General features: G+C 41.3%; 1 protein-coding gene across 8 annotated transcripts in view; it reads left to right on the forward strand.

Moving 5' to 3' along the window:
- The window catches only part of slc2a9l2 (solute carrier family 2 member 9, like 2), a 359,547-nt gene that overhangs the window by 325,111 nt on the left and 12,836 nt on the right, over positions 1 to 21,600 (forward strand). For all 8 annotated transcript variants that reach the window (XM_048544948.2, XM_048544963.2, XM_048544954.2 and 5 more), the window contains one exon: positions 1,587 to 1,714. In XM_048544948.2, coding sequence (XP_048400905.2) covers positions 1,587 to 1,714 — 128 coding nt within the window. The remainder of the gene's footprint in view (positions 1 to 1,586; positions 1,715 to 21,600) is intronic.

Here is a 21,600-nt window from a genome sequence, read left to right on the forward strand (position 1 = left end):
AGACCCGCGAGCATTGGAGCATGTCCCAATGAAGTGGCCACGGTTGGGAATGGCTGCAATTGTGATTCCTGTGAGAAAGTTTCACTTTACTCCAGAGGCAGCTTCTTCACTGGCAGTATCCAAATGATCCTGAGAGTAAACCAAGCTCATTGACCACATTTGTCTGGGAGGAAGAATGTTTTCAAAAACTGTAAGATTTCAGCCCATGTTTCAAGTTAAAAAAGGGGTGATAGTTGAATAATTATAAAAACAAACAATAGAGTTAGAATAACATAATGCTATCTTTGCTATATTCTGTATGGTATCCAGATTAGTATCACTGTCCTTATGTGGTGTCGTCATGGTCTCCTTGTAATGGTCAATATAGACTATAGCTTTGAACTTTGAGAGTTCTAAAGGGGTGCCTTCTGCAGGTGAAAGTCACAAGGGGGACATTTCCATATTTTTGTCCATTTCTGCTACTTTCTGCCCCATATGGGGAAAATGACAGGTCTGAGGCAGGAATGATGAGAATATCCTAAGCCAGGACCACTCACTGTCAAGCCGTAGTCAGACCTCACACATTTAGTGCCAGCAGTACCATTAAAACAAAGAGGTATTACTATTTCCAGGGTGTGTGCGATCTCCACGAAGAGCAGGTGGTTTAAAATCCGGAAGACAACATTAAAACAAATGTCTTGCTGGATTAGTTTCCTCACTCAGAGGCAAGTTGGAGAGAAGGAATGTTTCTCACACAGGTAAACAAGCTAGTCTCCTGAAGCATGGCCAAATAGGTGCCAAATAAGTTACACAAGGGTCTACCCTGCCCAGTGGTCCCACACGAGCGTTGTGTCAGTTCACTCCCAGTTGGCTGGACCAGCTGGTTTGTGATGTGGAGTGATGCCGACAATGTGGGTTCAACCTCTGCACTGTCTGATTCTCAGTAATTCTCTCATCATGAAGGACTGTCATTCTCATCCTCCCCCCTTGCCTGAAGTGTGTTGACCCTCAGGTTATACCACCGCCAGTCAGCCTACTGTAATGAGACAGCAGCCCCAATGTCTTGTAGGACCGTGGCAACTTTACCTTTACCCAAGCAGTTATCAGTCCGAGGGTACAAAGCTTGTTGAAGGGTGAGATTCTGGGACAAACATTAAAGCTTAGGGTCTTTTTGTGATTTCTTTCATGCTGCATTTGGAAGTTTAATGGCAGCTCTGTAATGGGACAGATTATTGGACTTATTTTCAAATCTTTCGAATAGATTACACTAAACCATGTACAGAGATGTTTGATCAGAGAGCTTGAGGAAAGTTGTATATTACTATTACAATATGCTTTTAAAGTACCAATTAAAGTTATGATTCTTCTTGAACTGAACTTGTGTCTTTTCTCGGGTTCTCTTGGGTTGGCACATCAGCACAGCCATGAACAAAAACAAAGTTGCTGATGCGGCACGTGTGAGGGTAAAAACAGAGTTAACGTTTCGGATCCGGTGACCCTTCCTCAGAACAGAAGTTCCTCAGGGGTTTCTCACAACTGTGATGCTGTACCATGCATTAGAAAACATTTTATTTTAAGTCCTGACTGGTGCACTCTGTTTGTTTCAGGAGGGATTCCTTTCATCCTCACTGGTGAGATGTTTGATCAATCCAGTCGATCTGCTGCATTCATGGTTGGTGGCACAGTGCTCTGGATTTCTAACTTTTTTGTTGGACTTCTTTTTCCGCTTATCCAGGTAAAGTTTAATCAAAAGTTCTGTGACTGCAAACTACACAACAATATCAATGTCAATAAGTAAATTAAGACTTATATTACAATCCTTCAAAAGAGTCTTGAATTATTTAAAGAATTTGATGATAAGACAGACTGAACCTCTCCTAATCTTGGAGCCACTAAATTTATAAAGCCAGACTTGTCATTCCCTTCACCTCTACATGTACTTTTCAGTGAAATAACACAGAACAAAAGGAGTTCACTCCGTTTGTCTTATCTATGGTGCCTCTTTGAAAACTTTATTTAATTAGCCCAGCTCATTCCGAAAAGCTGTGCATGTTTTTCTTTTAACTTTTAAAGCATTTTCCTTTTGGAAGTCATTATTAAATCTGCTTTCAAGCAGCACATTCTACATCCTATCAATTTGTCGATCAAACAAATTCTCATCTTTCTCTGGTTCTTTTGCCAATTATTCTAAATCTCTAGGTAATACACCAGAAATGACTGAAGAGCAGCCATCTGTTAATGCCTCAACATTCGTTGAAATTCATTCAAACAAACTGTCTAGTGTCAAACTAAGCTGAGTGACGGGAATGATTTCTGATCTGCACCGATTTTGCAAATCATATGCATGTGAGCAGCCAAGGCATAATCAGTGGCCTCAGTACTTTTAAAGTATTGAAGGGATGAAACAAACAGACTTTCAGCTCTTGCTTCCATTCTGTGAAAGTTTCTGGAATATATGCATTTATGAATGTTGGGAAGGAAATGTGAAAGCTCCCATAGTCAAATAGTTTGCCTCTAGACTCATAGATAAAGAATATCCAGCTGATTGAGGATGTAGACAGTGATCAAGTTTTTACAACTATATTCCAACGTAAATTGAGAGTTCTTGACCTGAATTCCTCAGAGATTTTCCCATTTATCTGCTGTAAATTCAGTGGGTAATTAACCATTACTCTTTGTTTCCTATCCCTCAGCCAATTTTGTAGTAATTTTACTACTGTCCCATTTATTGCATCAGCTATAACCTGATGACACTGTATTGAATGTCCAGTGTCGGTAACACTATACTGAATGTGTTGTGGATGCCCATGTCCACCATATCAATGCTCCTATTAATTAACCCACATATTTCCATGTGATTATTTATGCTATCTACTATAACTATTCCCTGATATTTGAAACTACATTGCATAGTTAATCATCGCCAGGATTATCCTACAACCTTTTATTGATCAAGGATGTCACATTTGGAATAATCCAATCCTCTGGCACTACCCGCGAGGTTAGCAAAGATTGATAGATTATTGTCAGTGCCACTGAACTTTACAGTTTTGTTTCCTTCTATACTCTTGGATGCACCTCTTCTGGTTCCAGTACCTTATCAATTTTAAGTACTGACAATCCATCCAAAAACTCCTCCTCATCTATTTTAAACCGCTGTAGGGACAGAGTTTCTGCCACCTTGGACAGATCAGGTAACATCTCCTTTCTAAATAAGAACCAATGCAAAGTGTTCATTTAATACCTAAGCCATGTCACCAGCCTCAAGGTGCAAATCCCTTTTTTGGTAACGAACTGGCCCTACTTCTCGTTTTACTGTTCATGTGCCTGTAGAAGACTTCAGGATTCACCTTTTTGTTAGCTATTAATCTTTTCTCATATTCCCTCTTTGCAAATCCTATTTGTTTCTCACCTTCCTTCTAAACCTTCAGTATTCAGTTTATTACTCAATTGTGTTTTCTACCTTAGACTTGGCATAGTATATTTCTCCTTCTTTATCTTAATTTTTATGTCCTGGCTGAAAGAGGGACAGGACTGGCAGCTGAATGTCCCAGGATATAGATATTTCAGGCATGATAGAAGGGGATGTAAAAGAGATGGGGAAGTTGTATTACAGGTAAGAGGGTATCTCACAGTTGTACTGAGGGAGGATACATTAGAGGACTCTAATACATGCAGTTGGAACTAGCTGAGTGGGCACTATGGGTCAGCATGGACCAGTTTGGGCAGAACAGCCTGTTTCCATGCTGTATTACTGTAAGACTCTATGACTTGTGTGGTGAGGCAATATGGGTAGAACTCAAAAATAGGAAAGGAGAAATCACAATGCTGGGGGTAAACTACAGGCCTCCCAACAGCCAGCAGGAGATGGAGGGGAGAACATGGAGACAGACTTTGGAAAGATGTAAAAACAGCAGGGTAATTTTAACTTCCCCTGTATTGACTGGGACTCACTTCGTGCTCGGGCTGCGGATGGGGCAGAATTTGTAAGGACCATTCAGGTAGATTTCTTAACATAGTATGTACACAGTCCAAACAGGGAAGGGGTTATACTGGACCTGGATTTGGAAAATAAGCCCGATCAGGTGAGTGAAGTTTCAGTTGGGGAGCATTTCGGGAGTAGTGACCATAATACCGTAAGTTTTAAGATGCTCATGTTTAGGCATAACAGCAGTCCTCGGGTAAAGGTGTTAAACTGGGGGAAGGAGAATTACAACAATATTAGGCAGGAAATAGAGAATGTTGTTTGGAGGCAGCTGTTTGAGGGTAAATCCACATCGGACATGTGGGAGTATTTCACATGGAAGTTAATAAGAGTTCAGGAATGGCAAGTTCCTGCGAGAATGAAGGATAGGTATGGCTAGTTACATTAACCTTGGATGGCCAGGGATGTTATGACCTTGGTCAAAAAGAAAAAGGAAGCATATGTAAGGTCTATAAGGATGGGAACTGATGAAGCCCTTGAACTAGATAAGGAAACTAGGAAAGAACATAAACAAGGAATTAGAAGGACTAAACGGGGTCATGAAAAGTCATTAGCAAACAGGATTAAGGGGAATCCCAAGGCTTTTTATGCATCTACAAAAAGCAAGAGGGTAGCCAGAGAAAGGGTTCGCCCACTCAAGGGCAAAGGAGAGAATCTGTGTATGGAGCCAGAAGAGGTAGGTGAGGTCCTAAACAAATATTTTGTGTCAGCATTCACCAAAGAGAGCGACTTGGTGGAGGATAATCTCAGAGAACAGAGTGTCGAATCTCTAAGCCGAGTTATTATCAAAAAGAAAGAGGTATTGTACTTTAAAAATATTAAGGTAGATAAGTCCCTGAGTTCTAATGGGATCTATCCCAGATAGTGAGGGAGGCAAGAGACCAAATTGCTGGAGCATTGACAGACATCTTTGTATCCTCTTTGGCCGCAGGTAAGGTCCCAGAAGACAGGAGAATAGCCAATATTGACCTATTGTTGAAGAAAGGTTGCAGGGATAATCCAGGAAATGACAGGCCTGTGAGTCTCTGGTCAGTCGCAAGGAAATTATTGGAAAATATTCTCAGGGACGAGATCATTTAGAATCAAAGGACTTATTAGCAATAGACAGCATGGTTTTGTGTGGGGCAAGTCATGCTTCATTAACTTGAACGAGATTTTTGAGGATGTGACGAAGATGATTGATGAGGGAAAAGCGGTTGATGTTGTTTACGTGGACTTCAGTAAAGCCTTCAAGTTAGGTCCCTTGTGACAGACTGGTACAGAAGATGAAGTCACATGGTATTGGGGTGAACTGGCAAGATGGATACAGAACTGGCTCAGTCATAGGAGACAGAGGGTGGAAGTGGAAGGATGCTTTTCAGAATGGAGGTTGTGACTAGTGATGTTCCACAGGGATTGGTGCTGGGGCTTCTGCTGTTTGTGATCTACGTAAATTATTGGGAAGAAAATGTAGCTGGTCTAACTGGTAACTTGCGGACCGAGACAAAGTTTAGTAGAGTTGCAGAAAGCGAGGAGGATTGTCAGAGGATACAGCAGGATATAGATCAGTTGGAAGCATTGGCATAAAAATGGCGGATGGAATTTAATCTGGAGGTGAGGTGATGCATTTTGGAAGGTCAAGTACAGTTGGAAATTATACAGTGAATGGCAGACCCCTAGCAGTATTGATATGCAGAGTTATCTGGATGTGCAGGTCCATAGATCACTGAAGTTTTAGTATGGAAGAACAAAATGTGTTGGCGCAGGCTTGGAGGGCCGAAGGACCTGTTCCTGTTCTGTACTGATCTTTGTTCTTCTGTGTTCTTCCCTTTTCATTCAGGGCATTCTGAGTTTATTAACCCTACCTTTCCCTTTTGAGGGAATCTACTCAACTATGTCCAAACCACCTCTTTTTTGAAGATAATAATGGAAACATAAAGTGCTAGAGAAACTCACAGGTGTGGCAGTGGAGAGAGAAACAAAGTTAAGGTTTCAAGTTGGATATTTCTTTGGAATTTCAGAACGAAGAGCCATATCAGACTTGAATCATAACTTTGTTTCTCTCTGTATGGATGCTGCCAGACCTGCTGGCTTTCTCCAGCATTTTCTGTTTTTATTTCAAATCTCCAGCATCCACAGTATTATGCTTTTAGCTTCTTCGTAGGTAGCCAATGTTCGGCAACAGTATTTTCCACCTATATTCAATTCCAGTCAATCCCACACTCTGCTTACCACATGGAAGTCTCCTTTGACAATTCCACAGTCATCCTAAACCTTACAATACTAAATGCTTCTCCACTGACACTTGCTTTGCTCGGCCCGCCTTATTCCCAAGAATCAATTCTAGCATTACCTCTTGTTTGGTTTGGACTGGACCCATTGCTATAGAAAATCTGCCTAGACACAATTTAGGAATTCTTGCTTCTTGCTGCTGCGCTTTTCATTTGGACAAAATTCCTCATTATAACTACTGTATAATGTCTGTACCTCTTTGTAGCTTCCTCGCAGATTTGTTGCTCTATATCCTTCCCAGTAATTAGTAGTGAGCAATGTAACTATGCCCGTTTTGTTCCTCAGTTCTACCCACATCAACTCTATCCCTGAACCAACCGTATGGGTTAGCCTCTCCTTTCAGCACAACGACGCACTCTTTAACCAATTCACTTCTTCTGTCCGCTCTTTTCTACCTTCGCTGAACACTTTGTAGCCAAGAACATTAAATTCATAATCCTGCCTTTCCTTGATCCAAGTTGTAATTCCCCATGACAATTTTCACCTGTAACTCCCCAATCTATTGACTGGACTCCATGAATTCACATCCATGCAAAGTTGGCCTGCTGTGTTCATCCAGCTTCACACTTTATTATCCATGCAAAGTAATCCTGATTTAGGTTCCATCTCTTTCTTCCTTTCTGTGACTCCATTATTAAATCCTATTATCTGTTCAAATGCTGTCTGTTTTTCCCAGTCTTTTGTGCACACTGGTTTTACTCTCTAACATACTCTCCTGGTTCCCACACACTTGGCAAGTTAACTCCTCCCAGTAGCACCAGCAAAACATCCCACAAAGAGCTCAGTCCCAGCTTTTTCCAGCTTGTACAGGTGCCAGTGCCTTGGGAATCTGAAGCCATTCAAACTACACCATCTTTCCAGCCAAACATTCATCTGTCTTATTCTCCTACTTTTGTACTCACTTGCTCATAGCGCTGGGAGAAAACTGGAAATTATTACATCTGAGGTCCTGCTTGCTAACTTTCTACTCAATTCCCTAAAGGTCTGTGATTGACTTGTCTACCGTAGTGACAGAAGAGCCTAGAAGGAATGTCCATAGAAGGGTTTTAAATAGGTAAGGAGGAATCATTGGATAGATTGTCAGTACTTAAAGTTGATAAGCTACTGGGACCTTTGACCCTTTGACTGAAATCTCCAATTAGCAATAGCCTCACATCGTCTCTCTGTTATTGAACATTACAGTGTCCGCTTGGCCACGCTGCTGAAAAACAAATGGCCATAAAATACACATTCCAAACCAATCATGCCATTCAACATTCCCTACAAAATACATCTATTTCCTTTGTGGATCTACTTAGCGTCAGTCTCTTTGCTTGTCCTTTTGGTCCTATAAAGTGCCGCCTCAATGATGCAGCATGGCTTGTTGACTCTCACTGGGAAGGTTGACAAGATGGCTTTCAGGTTGCCCATCTGTAGCCTTGAGTCTAGAAGACCTGACTTTAGACTACGCCACTTTGTCATGGGTGACAGCAGTCTGGACTGACTGGCTGACTGATGGCATCCAGGGCATTGATGGAGGGACAGTGGTGTGAACATGAATGCTGTTGTTTTGAGAGAAGACAGTAGATGTGAGCTCGATGTAACCACTGCGAGTGACCGAGTGCAGCACCTCAGTAGTGCTAGGAGGGCAGACTGCTAGGGTGCTATGTGACCGTGCAAGACTCTCTGAACACTGGGAGCAATCTGAGGTTTGACAGCAACAAGCTGAGAACAGACGACGTCTGTCCGTGTCTCCAACACAACATTCCATTTGTGCTATCATGAAAGTTAACAAATTCAGCTATTGGATGCTGCATCGTCATCAGGATAGTAATTGTAACTGATCTGTCCTCCGTTTTCACACTGAAAAGCTTGAACTTTAATCAAAATGCATCTCCCATTTTGAAGACTTAAGCTGGAGCTGTGAGGCAACAATGCTAACTGCTGAGCCAGCCTGCTGTCCCCAAGAAGGAATGAGAGTGAATATTTGGCTTTTAATTTGTATAAAGGTGTTGCAATCTGGAGCAGATAGGAAGTTTTTGGTAATCCACCATCCTAAATCTTGCCCCATCCTAATGCTGAATCTTGCAGTTTTAAGTGGATGAGGGAGGTGGAATAGAAACTCAGCATGGTGAATCAGCATCAGATAGTGAAGGTGGACATTAATAGCACAAAGGCAGCTATGTGAGGAAGGGAGGGAACTGGGAAGAGGGGGAAGGAATGGTAGAGGAGAGGACATCTCCACATCTTATCTGGAGTTCAGGCTGGAATACTTGAGGGAGAGGGATGATGCTGAAACAAAAATGTAGCCAAATTTAAATGACTTCTCAGCCTCTCTTTTCTTCTTATGACAGACTCAAAACTGTAAAGAAGTAAATTAAAATAAAGCATTCAGACATGGCCTCCTTCAATGCAGCCTTGATTCCAGAGACAGGCCTTCACTTCCACCTTGTGCAGCTTCCTCATAGCTTCCACAAGTCTTTACTTTGTCCTACCCAATACCTGAAAGATGCAAAGTGCTACCCAAAATTGCACAAAATCAGCTCTCTAATAAGCTCCATTGCTTGATAATGGGTTATTTGAAAATGCCTGCCTGCTTGCCTTCCATCATATCTGAGACTGGAGTGAGGACTTCAATTCATTAACACGTCATTACGGTGTCGTATTTTAGATATGTATTTGAGGTGACCTGGCTGCAGCTTTAGGAGCCAGCCCAATGTTTCACTCATTCTTTAGCTCATGATCTTGGGAAATACAATGCTATCCATTCATATTAAACTCCTGTCTCCGGCAAGACAACCTTTAATGCATGTTTATAGAGTTATAGAGAACATAAACAGATCCTTCAGTCCAGCCTATCCATGCTGACAAGCTTTCCCAAATTAAACTAGTCCCATTACTCTGCATTCAGCCCAGATCCCTCTAAATCTTTCCTATTCATGTACATGTCCAAATATCTTTTAAAAGTTGTAATGTACCTGCATCTACCACTTCCATGAAACACCCGTGAAAACTACATCACAGAATATAGTATTTGCCAAAAATCATCTTTCTGTTCAAGATTTCATCAGGATAACAGCAAGCAGCTACTACAGCATGGTGTATTTTGTGTACCTTATCTCATTAGTGTATAGTGCAATTTTAGTAGATGTGGAAATGAAGATTCAAAAATGTCTAAACAGTTAAGACTTCAGCCTCTTAACTGAATTAAGACCAGTTTCTAACCAGCATCACAAAATGGGCCAGACTGATAGCTGACTGCTTCTCTGCCTCATTGTGAAGTGCTGACTGATCTAATTAACAGTGACTTCTCTTAAAAACAGCAAATAAAGATAAACAGATTTAAATGACTGCTGTAGCAATCTCTGCAGCAAATTAGCCCTGGTTAGGACATAACATCCGTAAGACACATCAGTGCGTAGTGTTCAATGTGAAGCTTACTGAGCTTTTAAGAAAGATTATTTGACAGGTATTACACATGTGAAAATATGAAATGCTAACATAATGTCAAAGTTGTAGGCAATAAAATATTGGTTTAGCAATAAAATCGATTTAGGAATTTATCTGGCCTGAAGACAGTGAGCCACAATTTGAGGAGACGTGTATGTTATTCATAGTATCCAGATAAAATCTATTTGCGCAAAGAAAATATGTAAAAGGGTGAACGATGCCTTCTGCCATGTAGATATAGGTCTGTAAACTCCAATTATTGTTAAATTATATTGGGCTCTATTTACTGTTTTATGATAATATGTTTTTTGGGATTGATATGCTCACTTGGATTATCATGAATCAAGTGTGATATCTAGAAGTGTGCTATTGATATAATTTCCTATCATCACTATCATCAAAATTCCTTTATGATTTTGATACACATCAAGTCAGTACTCTATCCATCAACTTAGAACACTACTACACACAGAATGTCAACATTGGATTATGGTTGAAGAAAACAATCTCAGAATCCTTACTCTGATGACATGAGATAATAAAATGTGAGGCTGGATGAACACAGCAGGCCAAGCAGCATCTCAGGAGCACAAAAGCTGACGTTTCGGGCCTAGACCCTTCATCAGAGAGGGGGATAGGGAGAGGGAACTGGAATAAATAGGGAGAGAGGGGGAGGCGGACCGAAGATGGAGAGTAAAGAAGATAGGTGGAGAGAGTATAGGTGGGGAGGTAGGGAGGGGATAGGTCAGTCCAGGGAAGACGGACAGGTCAAGGAGGTGGGATGAGGTTAGTAGGTAGCTGGGGGTGCGGCTTGGGGTGGGAGGAAGGGATGGGTGAGAGGAAGAACCGGTTAGGGAGGCAGAGACAGGTTGGACTGGTTTTGGGATGCAGTGGGTGGGGGGGAAGAGCTGGGCTGGTTGTGTGGTGCAGTGGGGGGAGGGGACGAACTAGGCTGGTTTAGGGATGCAGTAGGGGAAGGGGAGATTTATCTCTGATGACATGAGAGTTTGAATTCTCTTCTGAATTACCACCCTACGTGGGGGATATCTGTGTTACAAACTGTAAACCATGTTCTAAAAGGCTATCTCCACAAAGTGGCTGCTAAAGAGCAATAACTGAATAATGTTTCTTTAAAGTAACTGAAATAACTCCAAAGAGGCCAGTATCCTATCACCAAGTCACCCATTTTTACATATGGAGAGTCCTTGATACTGATCCAGCTTCCTCAGGGCCAGCTTTCAGAGTGAACAGAACCTCTGACACTCCTGTTCTTGTCTGTCAGTCAGGGCTCTGTGAATGGACCAGATTAACAGCCCCAGTCAGGGAACTCAGGTTCTATGAGGTCCACCTAGTTAACCACATTACAATTACTATCATCCCTCCCCCTCTGAGTCCAAGTATTTGCTACTTCAGGTGCCTGGAACACACGTTTTTCCCTTCCAAGGTGGGCTCCCACCTGGGACAAACATCAAAGGACCGTGTACCAGTTCTCTCAGTGCTTCTTATTGGTTTTCCCTGTTACAAACATGTCATCTAGATAAATAGAGAACATCTTACATGGTCTATTCCAGGTGGCCATCGTCCGCTGAAAAATTGCAAAAGCTGACAAAACCCCAAATAGCAATCTCGGAAATTGGTGCAAACCCTTGTGGGTATTAATTGTAGCATACTTCTAGGAATCCTCATCTAACCACAACAGCAAGTATGCATGGCTCATGTCCAGCTTCATGAAGGACAGCACCCCTGCCAGCTTTGTGCTTAAATCCTCTGTGCAAGGGATTGGGTATTTGTTCAACTGTGAAAAGTGGTTCACCATTTGTTTAAAGTCCCCACAAAAGTGAAACCAATTTGTTGGGTTTCACCGTCAGTATGACCAGCACTGTCCATTCCACAAACAAGACTCGTTTGATCATTCCTTTGCTTTCCTTTCTTCTGATTTCTGTTTCTACTTTTGCCCCGTAAAGTCAATGGCACGGGGCAGGCCTTGCAGAATCATGCAATTACTTCTTGGTCAACATGCAAGGTGATGTTGGCTCCTTTGAGTGTCCCTAGACGTTCCCGAATAACATCTGGGTATTTAATTAGGACTTCACTCAGGCAGCCATTTTCAAATTGAAAAATGCTGAGCCAATCTAGGTGAATCTTAGCCAATTTTGCCTCAATAGGCTTAGGCCCGAGCCTTTTACTACAATCAGTGCTAACTGATCCATCTGCTTCTCATAAGAGGCTGGAACTTAATCTGTAAATGTTCCCCGGTAAAGTTTCTCAATCTAGCCAAGATCTGATGCAAACTCAAGAGTTGGAGTTCAGAGAAAATTTTGGTAAAGACTGGTTCTGTGATCACTGAAACAGCCGTGCTGAAATTGACCTCCATTCTAACTGGCTGACCATTTAACCAGACGTTTATTTTGACTGGTTCTGATTGAACAATTTGACTGTTCAAAACCAGATATAGGTTAGCTTTTCAGGGTGTGTACTCTGCTGGATACCAGCCTATGAGTTCTCTTTCTCAACTCAGGCCTAGTGGGACTCTTTTGCTGTCTCAACTCCGCATACCAGCAAACACAATGGCTTGCTGGCCTGGATCCCAAAGAAAATGTTAACCATTTGGTCAAGGCTTGGTTTTGTTTTGGGGCTTTGCTGTGACCTGACATGGAGTCCCTCTGTTCAGGTTATGTCCTGACTGAGGTTGTGCAAGTGCCTTCACTCAGTGGTATTTCCCAAACTCAATCAGACGGGCAAGGGTGTCCACTTCAATCAGTGTACGTTGCAACTCATATGCTCCACTTGCCACATTTCCCAATGATAAAGCCAGTTGTAGTGCCTGTTTGAAGTACACTTGGGCTTCAGCTGTTAGGCGCTTTTTCATGGTTACAATGTTAATCCCACATCTCATGAAGGGTTAAACTAAAGTCATATCCCTCTGTCAGTCATCTTAACCTTGTCAAAAATCCTGATACAGATTCCCCTGGTTTTTGAATGACCAGATGAAACCAAATTGTCCTCAGAATTAGAGGGGGCTTGGAATTGTAATATTTCTTCACTAAATCTGTCAACTCTTGAAAGATTTTAGCATCTGGTGCCTCAGAGGAAGTTGGGCTCCTAATAACCAAAAACGCTACGGGTCCACAAACTTTCTGGAGAATTACTCAAGCAGCAGTTTTGTTTTTGTTATCAAGACAACAGGTTTTGAATTTAGGTAATCAATCTGAATTAGGCACTTAGAGACTAAGAACCAATTAAATTTAAAATCTGATAGTTTTGACAACATAGGACCAATCCTACTGTAAGAAATTGAGATGTCATCAAGGGTATAAAAGGAGGAGATAGTTGGAAGATCTGCAGAATTAACTCAATCTGCTAGAGTTAACAGCTCTTAAGAGAAAATCACTGGTATTCATAGCCTTCCATAAGTCTTAGAGAAAGCATCATCTAAATCAAAGTTACCAACGGCACAACTAATTAATATTCCTGACAGAATATTCAACAGCAAAGGCACAGAACATTCTGAGAGACATGTAACTTGCCTGTAACTTTGAGAGGCTAAAGTCTATATGTTTTTTATTTTATGTAAGTGGGACTTGTATTATTGGACACCAGGTTATAATCTAACATGTTAATTTGAAATCACAAGCTTTCGGACTGCAGCCCTTTCACCAGGTGCAATGAGAGGAGAGTGCACCCTTGGCAGAGTGACCTAAAGATTGCCCAACTGGTGTGAGTGGAGTGAACAAAACTAAAATGGCTGACTGACTTCCTCCTGCTAAATCTTTAATCATTCATATATCAATGCACTTTAGAAATTGCAGAAGCAAGGTATGGAGAACTCTGTTAGAAAGGAGATGCAAGTTTCGACTGATTAAGATGCAACCCCGAGATAATTGAAGGTTTTATAGGTGTCTGCCTAACTTTCCAAATGTCAAACAGGCAGAGCGATAGGAATATACAAAAAGTGTCATCTCAGCTCAGACACTGAATTGTAGGTGTGAGGCCTTTTCCATAATCTGCCTCAGAGTTTTAACCAGGAATCAGGCTGCTTTATTCCAAAAGCAGGAATTTATAAAATGCCACACTAACTGTGACTACAAATTGTGTTTCTTGAACAAAATAGAATGTGTCTGCCATTGAATAAACACTCCTTTTAACAGATTACAAAGCAAGGTGCTCCTCTCTGGGTGTTTTGGATTTTAGTTACTGGGGGGGGGTGTCTCCCTCTGCCTTATAACCAATTGGCGGTTTGAGTCCGGGATCTGCCCACCTTGGGCCTGGGATGTGGACAGGTTGGGACAGATCAGGTCTAAGATTTCGACGGATTTGGGCAGATCTGGAGGAATCTGGGCAGACTTGAACAGATTTAGGATATGAAAGGTCCCAGCAGTTTTAAACGGACCTGGGGACGAGTGTCCTAGATCTTTAAATAAAACTTATGTGAGAAGCAGAAAGTCTGTTTAATTTTGTCCACTTGTTGTTGGTTAAATCAAAAGTGATAATAATGGTTCTTTCCGTCACCAACCATTTTCTGGGAGTAGAAGTTTACAAAGGTTGAGCAAGGAAAAGCTGCTGGAATTGGCACACAAGCTGGAATTGGGGGTTGCCTTTGGCTGTGAGAAGAGAAGATGTAACTACAGCAATAGCTCAACATTTAATCTTTGGAAATGGCTAGAATTCAATTGCAGATGAAACAGCTTGTACAGGAAAGGGAACTGTTTGAACTACGGTTACAAGCACAGGAAAGACAAAAAGAAAAAGAGAGAGAAGAAAGTGAGAAAGAGAGAGAGTTTGAACTTTGGAAGGTGCAAATTAGGCAGGAAAGCCAACTTAAAATAAAGGAAATGAAGGTAGAAGATAGGCTTGGTGAGGAGGATAGGAGGGTGATGATGAGCAAACCCATTGTAGCCAAAGACCTGGTATGAATATATACAAACATTTTCAAACCTTTACCAAAATTTGATGAAAAAGTGTAGAAGCCTTTTTCATTTCCTTTGAGAAATTGGCTAAACAGATGAGCTGGCCAGAGACTGTTAATTCAGACCAGTTTGATAGGCAGGGCTAGTGTGGTGTTAGCAGTGCTGTCAGAAGAGGTGTCAAGAGAAGATGAAGGAGTGCAGTAGGTTATTTTGAGCCCCAACAAATTAGTACCAGAAGAATATAGACAACAATTCAGAAATGCAAGAAAAGAACTGGGTCATACTCATGTCGAGTTTGAAAGGGTTAAACAGAGCAACTTTAATAGATTGATGAGACCATTAAAGATAGAAAAGACATATGAGGCTCCTAGACGTGTTATTCTGCTGGGGGAGGTTAAAAACTCACTTCCAGAAGTGAGAGGAACTCATGTTGAGGAACAGAAAGTTAAAATAGCAAGAAGAGCCACAGAGATTGCGGATGAATACACACTAGTGCAAAAATCAAAATCTACCTTCTGACAGCAATTTCATTCCATGATGCATAGAAATTGGGAAAGAGGGAGATCCTTCAATGAAAAACAAAAAATAGATCACACTAGGAATACTGCAAATGAAAAATGAAATTCAAGAGTGTGAAAAAGATGCAAAAGACCTCGGGGGTTTTCACTGCAATAAGGTGGGACACACAAAGTCACAGTGCTGGTGGTTTAAGAAGGGTACTAGGACAAAGGTAAGAGAGGCTAAACCAGTGAGATAAATGGAGGTAGTGAAGGAAATCCCAGAGGAATTCAAGGAGCTGCAGGAGAGTGCACAGCCAAGCCATGGGTTGGATAGTAACATAGTGCTGGAACTTTTCAGACTTCACTTCTGTGGATAAGGTTTACTCAGTTAGAAAGGGGGAGTAGGTAACAAAGTTGAAATATTGAGAGATGCATGAGCTGGTCAGTCTCTAATAGTAAGAGATGAAAGTATTTCCACTCCTTCTGGAATATTGTCCAAGAGAGAGATAATCTGTGGAATAAATGGAAAGAGATGTAGCATTCCGCTGTGTAAGATAAGGCTAGAAAGTCTGATCAGCACAGGGGAAGAGATAGTGGTAATGATTGAAAAAGTGATTTTTCCAGGAATACAGAGATAACAAGGTGTAGAGCTGGATGAACACAGCAGGCCAAGCAGCATCAGAGGAGCAGGAAAGCTGACATTTCAGGCCTAGACCCTTCCTCAGAAATGGAGGAGGGGGGGATTCTGAAATAAATAGGGAGAGAGGGGGAGGTGAATAGAAGATGGATAAAGGAGAAGATAGGTGGAGAGGAGACAAGACTGGTCAAAGAGGCAGGGATGGACCCAGTAAAGGTGAGTGTTGGTGGGTAGTTAGGGAAGGGATAGGGCAGTCCAGGGAGGATGGACAGGTCAACGGGGCAGGATGAGGCTAGTAGGTAGGAGATGGGTTGGGGCTTCCAGGAATACAGTTTGTTCTCGGAGACGATATAGCTGGATCACAGGTGGGAGTGATGCCCATTGTAGTGGAGAAGCCAAAAGGAAACCAGGGAACTGAGGAGTTAAAAGAAAAAGTTACTCTGGAATTTTTCCAGACTGTGTGGTAACAAGATCCCAGAGCCATCAGTTAAAACAAGAAGGGAAAACAAAAGAGAAAGATGAAGGTGTTGATGTCTAGTTAGCTGACAGCCTGTTTGATGAAATGGTAAAGGAAAACCCTAAGCAGATAGAGACTGGGGCAGAGGTGTTTAGTTCTGAGGATTAATGGAGTTACAGCCAAAAGCTGAGACTATATAGGATTTATATCATAAAGCCGACTCTGAAAAGGAATCAGAATATGTTCCAGAATGCTATTATCTAAAGGATAACATCTTAGGGCAGAATTGGAGACCTTGGCAGGTTAGTGCAGAGGTGAAATGATCAGATAGTGTTGCCGATAGAATACAGACGTGAAGTGTGGAGGGTAGCAAACAAATTACTTGTAGGAAATCATCTAAGAGTGAGGAAGACTCAGGCTAAGACACAGAATCATTTCTATTGGTCTGGATTACATAAAGATATGGTTGTATTTTGCCATACCTGTCATGCATGACAGATGGTATGAAAGTCACAGGCAGTGATAAAACCAGCACATTTGATGCCAATTTCCACATTTGAAGAACCTTTCATGCGGATTATTATTGCTAGTGTAGGTCCGCTCCCTGAAACCAGAAGTATTTGCTAACCATAACAGATGAGTCTACCAAGTTTCCGGAGGCAATTCCATTATGGAATGTCAAGGCAAAAAAGATTGTGGAAGAGTTGTTTGCTTTCTTTATCCATTATGGATTACCCAGGGAGATTCAGTCAGCCCAAAGGTCCAATTTTACTGCCAAATTATTTAAAGAGATCGTGGATAGTTTAGGCATCAAATGATTTAAATCAAGTGCATACCATCCTGAATCCAGGAAGCATTGGAAAGGTGGCATAAGATCCTAAAGCTTATTGCCAGGATTACAAAAATGATTGGGAAAAAGGTATCCCATTTATGTTATCTGATATTAGAGATGCCCCAAATAAATCAACTCAGTTTATTCCATTTGAATTGCTATTCAGTCATGAAGTAAGAGGGATTTTAAAATTAAGGAAAAGTTGATAGGTCCAAAGTCAGAGGTCTCACAGGTGGATTATGCATCTGAGGTGAGAGGAAGACTAAATAGAGAGGTAAACAACATTTGAAGTAGGCCCAGCACATAATGAAACAAGAAGCGGATAAGAAATCTAAAATTCATACATTTGCCCAGGGGTATAAGGGATTAGAGCTGTTACCAGTTCTAGGAGATCCCTTCAAAGCAAAGGCTAGTAGACTCTGTCAAATTGAGAACAAGTTAAATCAAGGGAATTATCTGGCAAAGTTGCCAAATAGGAAAAAAAGTGTTGTCGGGTATGTCATGTGAACATGCTAAAACCTTACTATGACAGGGAAAGGGAACCAGAGAAACAGGTAATAGTTACTGCCACTCAGAGTGAGGAGTCAAATCCAGATGATTCTGATTTTGATGTGCCTTAGAATAATTTGAATAGTGAGGAGGTCCTTAAAGAATGGGGTAGGGTAGTGAGCTATCTGTCCCCGGAACAGAGAACTGAATTGAAATGCTTGTTACGGTGCTATGTGGACATATTTAGAAGACTACCCTGAAAGCACACAAGGTTGATGAGGAAAATGTTGCTCCAATAAAGCAACAGCCCTACAGGCTTAAACCTGTCAGTGCAGCACAGGTTCAGAAGGAATTGGAAGTGATACCCCAAGAGGGTATCATAGAGCCAAGTCAAAGTAAGGCCATTACGACATTTTAATATTTACACTGCAAACAATGCATCAGAGACGATTGTGTATACCAATCATAACCCTTTCACATTTCTGGAAAGATTTCAGGATAAGAACACCAAATTATTTCATTGGAGTCTTATGCTACAAGCATTTAATTTGTAGATTGAACATGTTGCAGGTCATGAAAATATTATTGTGGATGCTACATCATTGGTTTAAAAGAAAAATATTCATATAAGACAGAAACAGTAGCGTTCAATGTTAAATGTAAATAGAATTAGTGTGAAATGTGCAAATGTTATCTTGGTCCATCAATAAAATGGAGTTAAGGTTTGAGGGAAAAAAGTCATCTTTGCACATCTTTTTTTAAGGGGGGAAATGTTGTGAAGCTGTCGTGAGGCACTCGCTCTCGGTGTTTCAGTTTTCGTTACCAGAGGCGGGGTTGACCTTTGCTTTATAACACTTGGAAGGCCCACTTTATATCTACCTTTCCCCAGGCTCATCCACATTGCAATCTGTTTTCTGTCCCTCAACTAATTTCACATTCATGCTGCTACTGCTTTTCCCTTTCACAGCTTTTAGCTTTGCTGAGAGGTCTGTTATATGGCACATTATCAAATGTCTTTTGGAGATCCATGAGCATCACTTCAACCACATTACTTCTTCAATCCTCTCTGTTCCCTCAAGGAAAGACTCAAGCAAGTTAATTCAAGATGGTTTTCCCTTAAAAAATCCATGCTTGAATTCCTTAATTCATCCAAATTTACAATATCAAAAAGCTCAAGACACACACATGATTATATTATAAATTAATGCTTCAAAATGTGCAGCTAGTAACAATATGAATTAATATCTTTGAGAAAAACATCCTCGTTGTACTGTTTTTAAAGATACACAAGCCATTCCCCCAGGACTTAACTTTTTATTGTGAGTGAGCACAGTTATAACTCAACATAAATTTCCCATGGTTCCATCGACCTTGGGATCTTTCTGAATAAAGTAAGATTTAAATAATTAATTCTCAGGTTAATAATTTAATAATCTTACAGCAGTCAGCCCAGATGACTGTGAACTCACTCTTCAAACTTTCACATCCAGCTTCAGACTCTGCGCTGTTCATTTCACAGTCCTTCAAGCAAATGCACTGTTGCTTGGCCTTAATCATACAGATTGCAAATACCTTGTGAAAGCTACTGCACTGTTTCCATTGTGTGCTTCAGGAGCAAAATCTCACTGTAATTAAATAGACAAAAGCAAGCCTGGTGGACAGCAGTTCCCCTTCATTGACTGGCTGCAGCCAATACTGTCCCATTGTTATTGGCATCAAATACTGCATGTGTTTGGGTTTACATCCACGTGGTGGTAGCTTCACACAGCGCAAAGCCAATTGTTCTGCTTGAGCTTTGTGACATGACTAAACAAATTACCAGTTATTTGCTGCAGACCTGAATTACTGATTAATCAACAGTGATAACTATTTTGTCCCAAGTGGCAACTGTTTAGTTAACCATGGCTATGGCTCAAATTGAAGGATAAAATTAAAAGGAAAATGTCTCTCCTGATAAAACACAGAGCATGTGGTTATCCCGGACAATTCCCTTGATTCACTGCTAAGCTTGAATCACTGCTTCCTTCAATCACACTTTCTCTTTAATACTTTTTATTGCTAGAAAGAACAGCCACTTGAACTGTGATTTCTCCACGTAATCAGCAATTTTCAAACAAAATAGGATTCTTCTCCAACAGTGGAATATTGTGCTGTAATGAAACCCCATTTAGATGTGAAACCTTACCAGGCTCTGACCAATGTGAGCTGTGACGAAACGTGTGACAGAACCGGGTAGGATGTTTGGCAAAGCCTATCTCACACCAAAATCATCTTGTCACATCTTCCTCTAGCTAGCAAGCAGCAAGTTCCCATTTGACTTTCATTATTGCTTGTTAAACACCAGTGGTTGTGATCTTACCAAACGTGCTATACAATTGTGCTGGCAGGGAAAACTCGACATGGAAGCCAGAGTGGATTGTTTACCATCTTCTCTGAATGGACCCCATCATAGCCACAACCAAAGTACAGAGCAGGGCACAATCCTTGAGCACCAGCTGCATGTACCTTTCTACCCCAAACGTTAGCAATCCACTCTCAGGATTTTCCAATGCATTGACACTGCACCCCACAATTGAAGACTGCCTGTAGACGGATCACCAGCAACCAGCAATGCACAGCTGCATAGGTTACAGGAACCACACAGGGACAGGAACTCCTTGTACAGCATTGATCAGGCTTGCTCCCTTGCTGTCTCAGCAAATGTTCTTGCATGCCTTGCCAAGTTATGCCTTGTATTACCAATTGATGCAGTCACACCAACAGGCTGGTAGCTGTCCTCAGTCAAAGGTGCAGTCACCATACCTTCTGTCAGTGAGCCACATCTCTCTATCATCTGTGCCACATGACCTGCTTAATGGCCAGTCTGAAGGGGGGTGTGATGCCATTGGGGATATTTGTGTCCTCCAAACAGGGGTCTTCGCACGTAAGGACTGGCACTTGCTGGTTGAAGTTGTTCAAGGGGTGCATCATGGTTGTCATATCACCTCCATTTGCAGAATGACTGAAGAGGTAAGGGGGGAGAGGGTGCTGGGTGAAAAGGGACTGGAGTGGATAGACATGTGTAGGCAAATGTACATGACCTGAGCAATGACCTGGGAAAGTGCAAAGTCTGAAGTGTTAACAAAATGAAGAATGGAGAGTTGATAATGAAGATCTCAGAGTCGCATTGACATTGAGGCTGCTCGGAACAACATGAATAAAAACGCAATGTTATGAGCATGGCCTGTTAAAAATACTTATTTATTGTAAATTTGATAACAGAATTTGTTAACAGGGGGCTCCTTTAATATTGATGTTAGTAAGATGTTATCCCTCTTTTGAATCAAACATTATTTTTTCTTTATATATTTCGTTAATAAACTCCATTTCTGCAAGTCATTCTAAATTTTGTCCTCAATTATGGCTTATACAAGCTTTCCCACTACTGAAATGAAATAGACAGGCCTGGTGCTGCCAAGCTTTTAAGTTTAACAACACAGAGTGGAGTGAGGGGTAGGAATGGTGCTAATGGAAACACTTGCAATAAGTCAATATACATGATAAACCTCTTTGTGTCCTGAAGTAGGTCAGTTATTTTGTTTTTGTGTTGGAAGGATTTTTGAAGGTTAATGTGAATTGAGTCAATTTTACCTAAAGCTCCTTCCAAGTACATAAATAGGAAATGTTTAGAGGAATATGGGCCAAATGCAGGCAAGTGGGGCTTGTTTAGATTGGGAAACCTGATCAGCATAGATGAGTTGGACCGAAGAGTCTGTTTCCATGATTTGTATAATTCTATGATTCTGCCAGACATGCGTCTCCTTAAACTGGCTTATTCTAAAACATCATCATTTCAGCAGCATCATTTTGTAGATTCTCTTAGAAAAGTACCTCCTAGAATCTCTGCAGTGTGGAAGCAGGCCATACGGCTCATCGAGTCCATACAGATCATCTGAAGAACATCCCACCCAGATCCATTTCCCTAGCCTATCTCTGTAACCCCACATTTTCCCATGGCAAAAACACCTAACCTGCACATCCTTGGGCATGATGGGCAATTTAGCATGGCCAATCCACTGAACCTCATTTCCTGTTGCCATATACTGTATGACTTATCAATTTCAATTCCTCACTC

The sequence above is a fragment of the Stegostoma tigrinum genome, chromosome 1, assembly GCF_030684315.1.
Source record: "Stegostoma tigrinum isolate sSteTig4 chromosome 1, sSteTig4.hap1, whole genome shotgun sequence".
Classification (NCBI taxonomy): domain Eukaryota; kingdom Metazoa; phylum Chordata; class Chondrichthyes; order Orectolobiformes; family Stegostomatidae; genus Stegostoma; species Stegostoma tigrinum.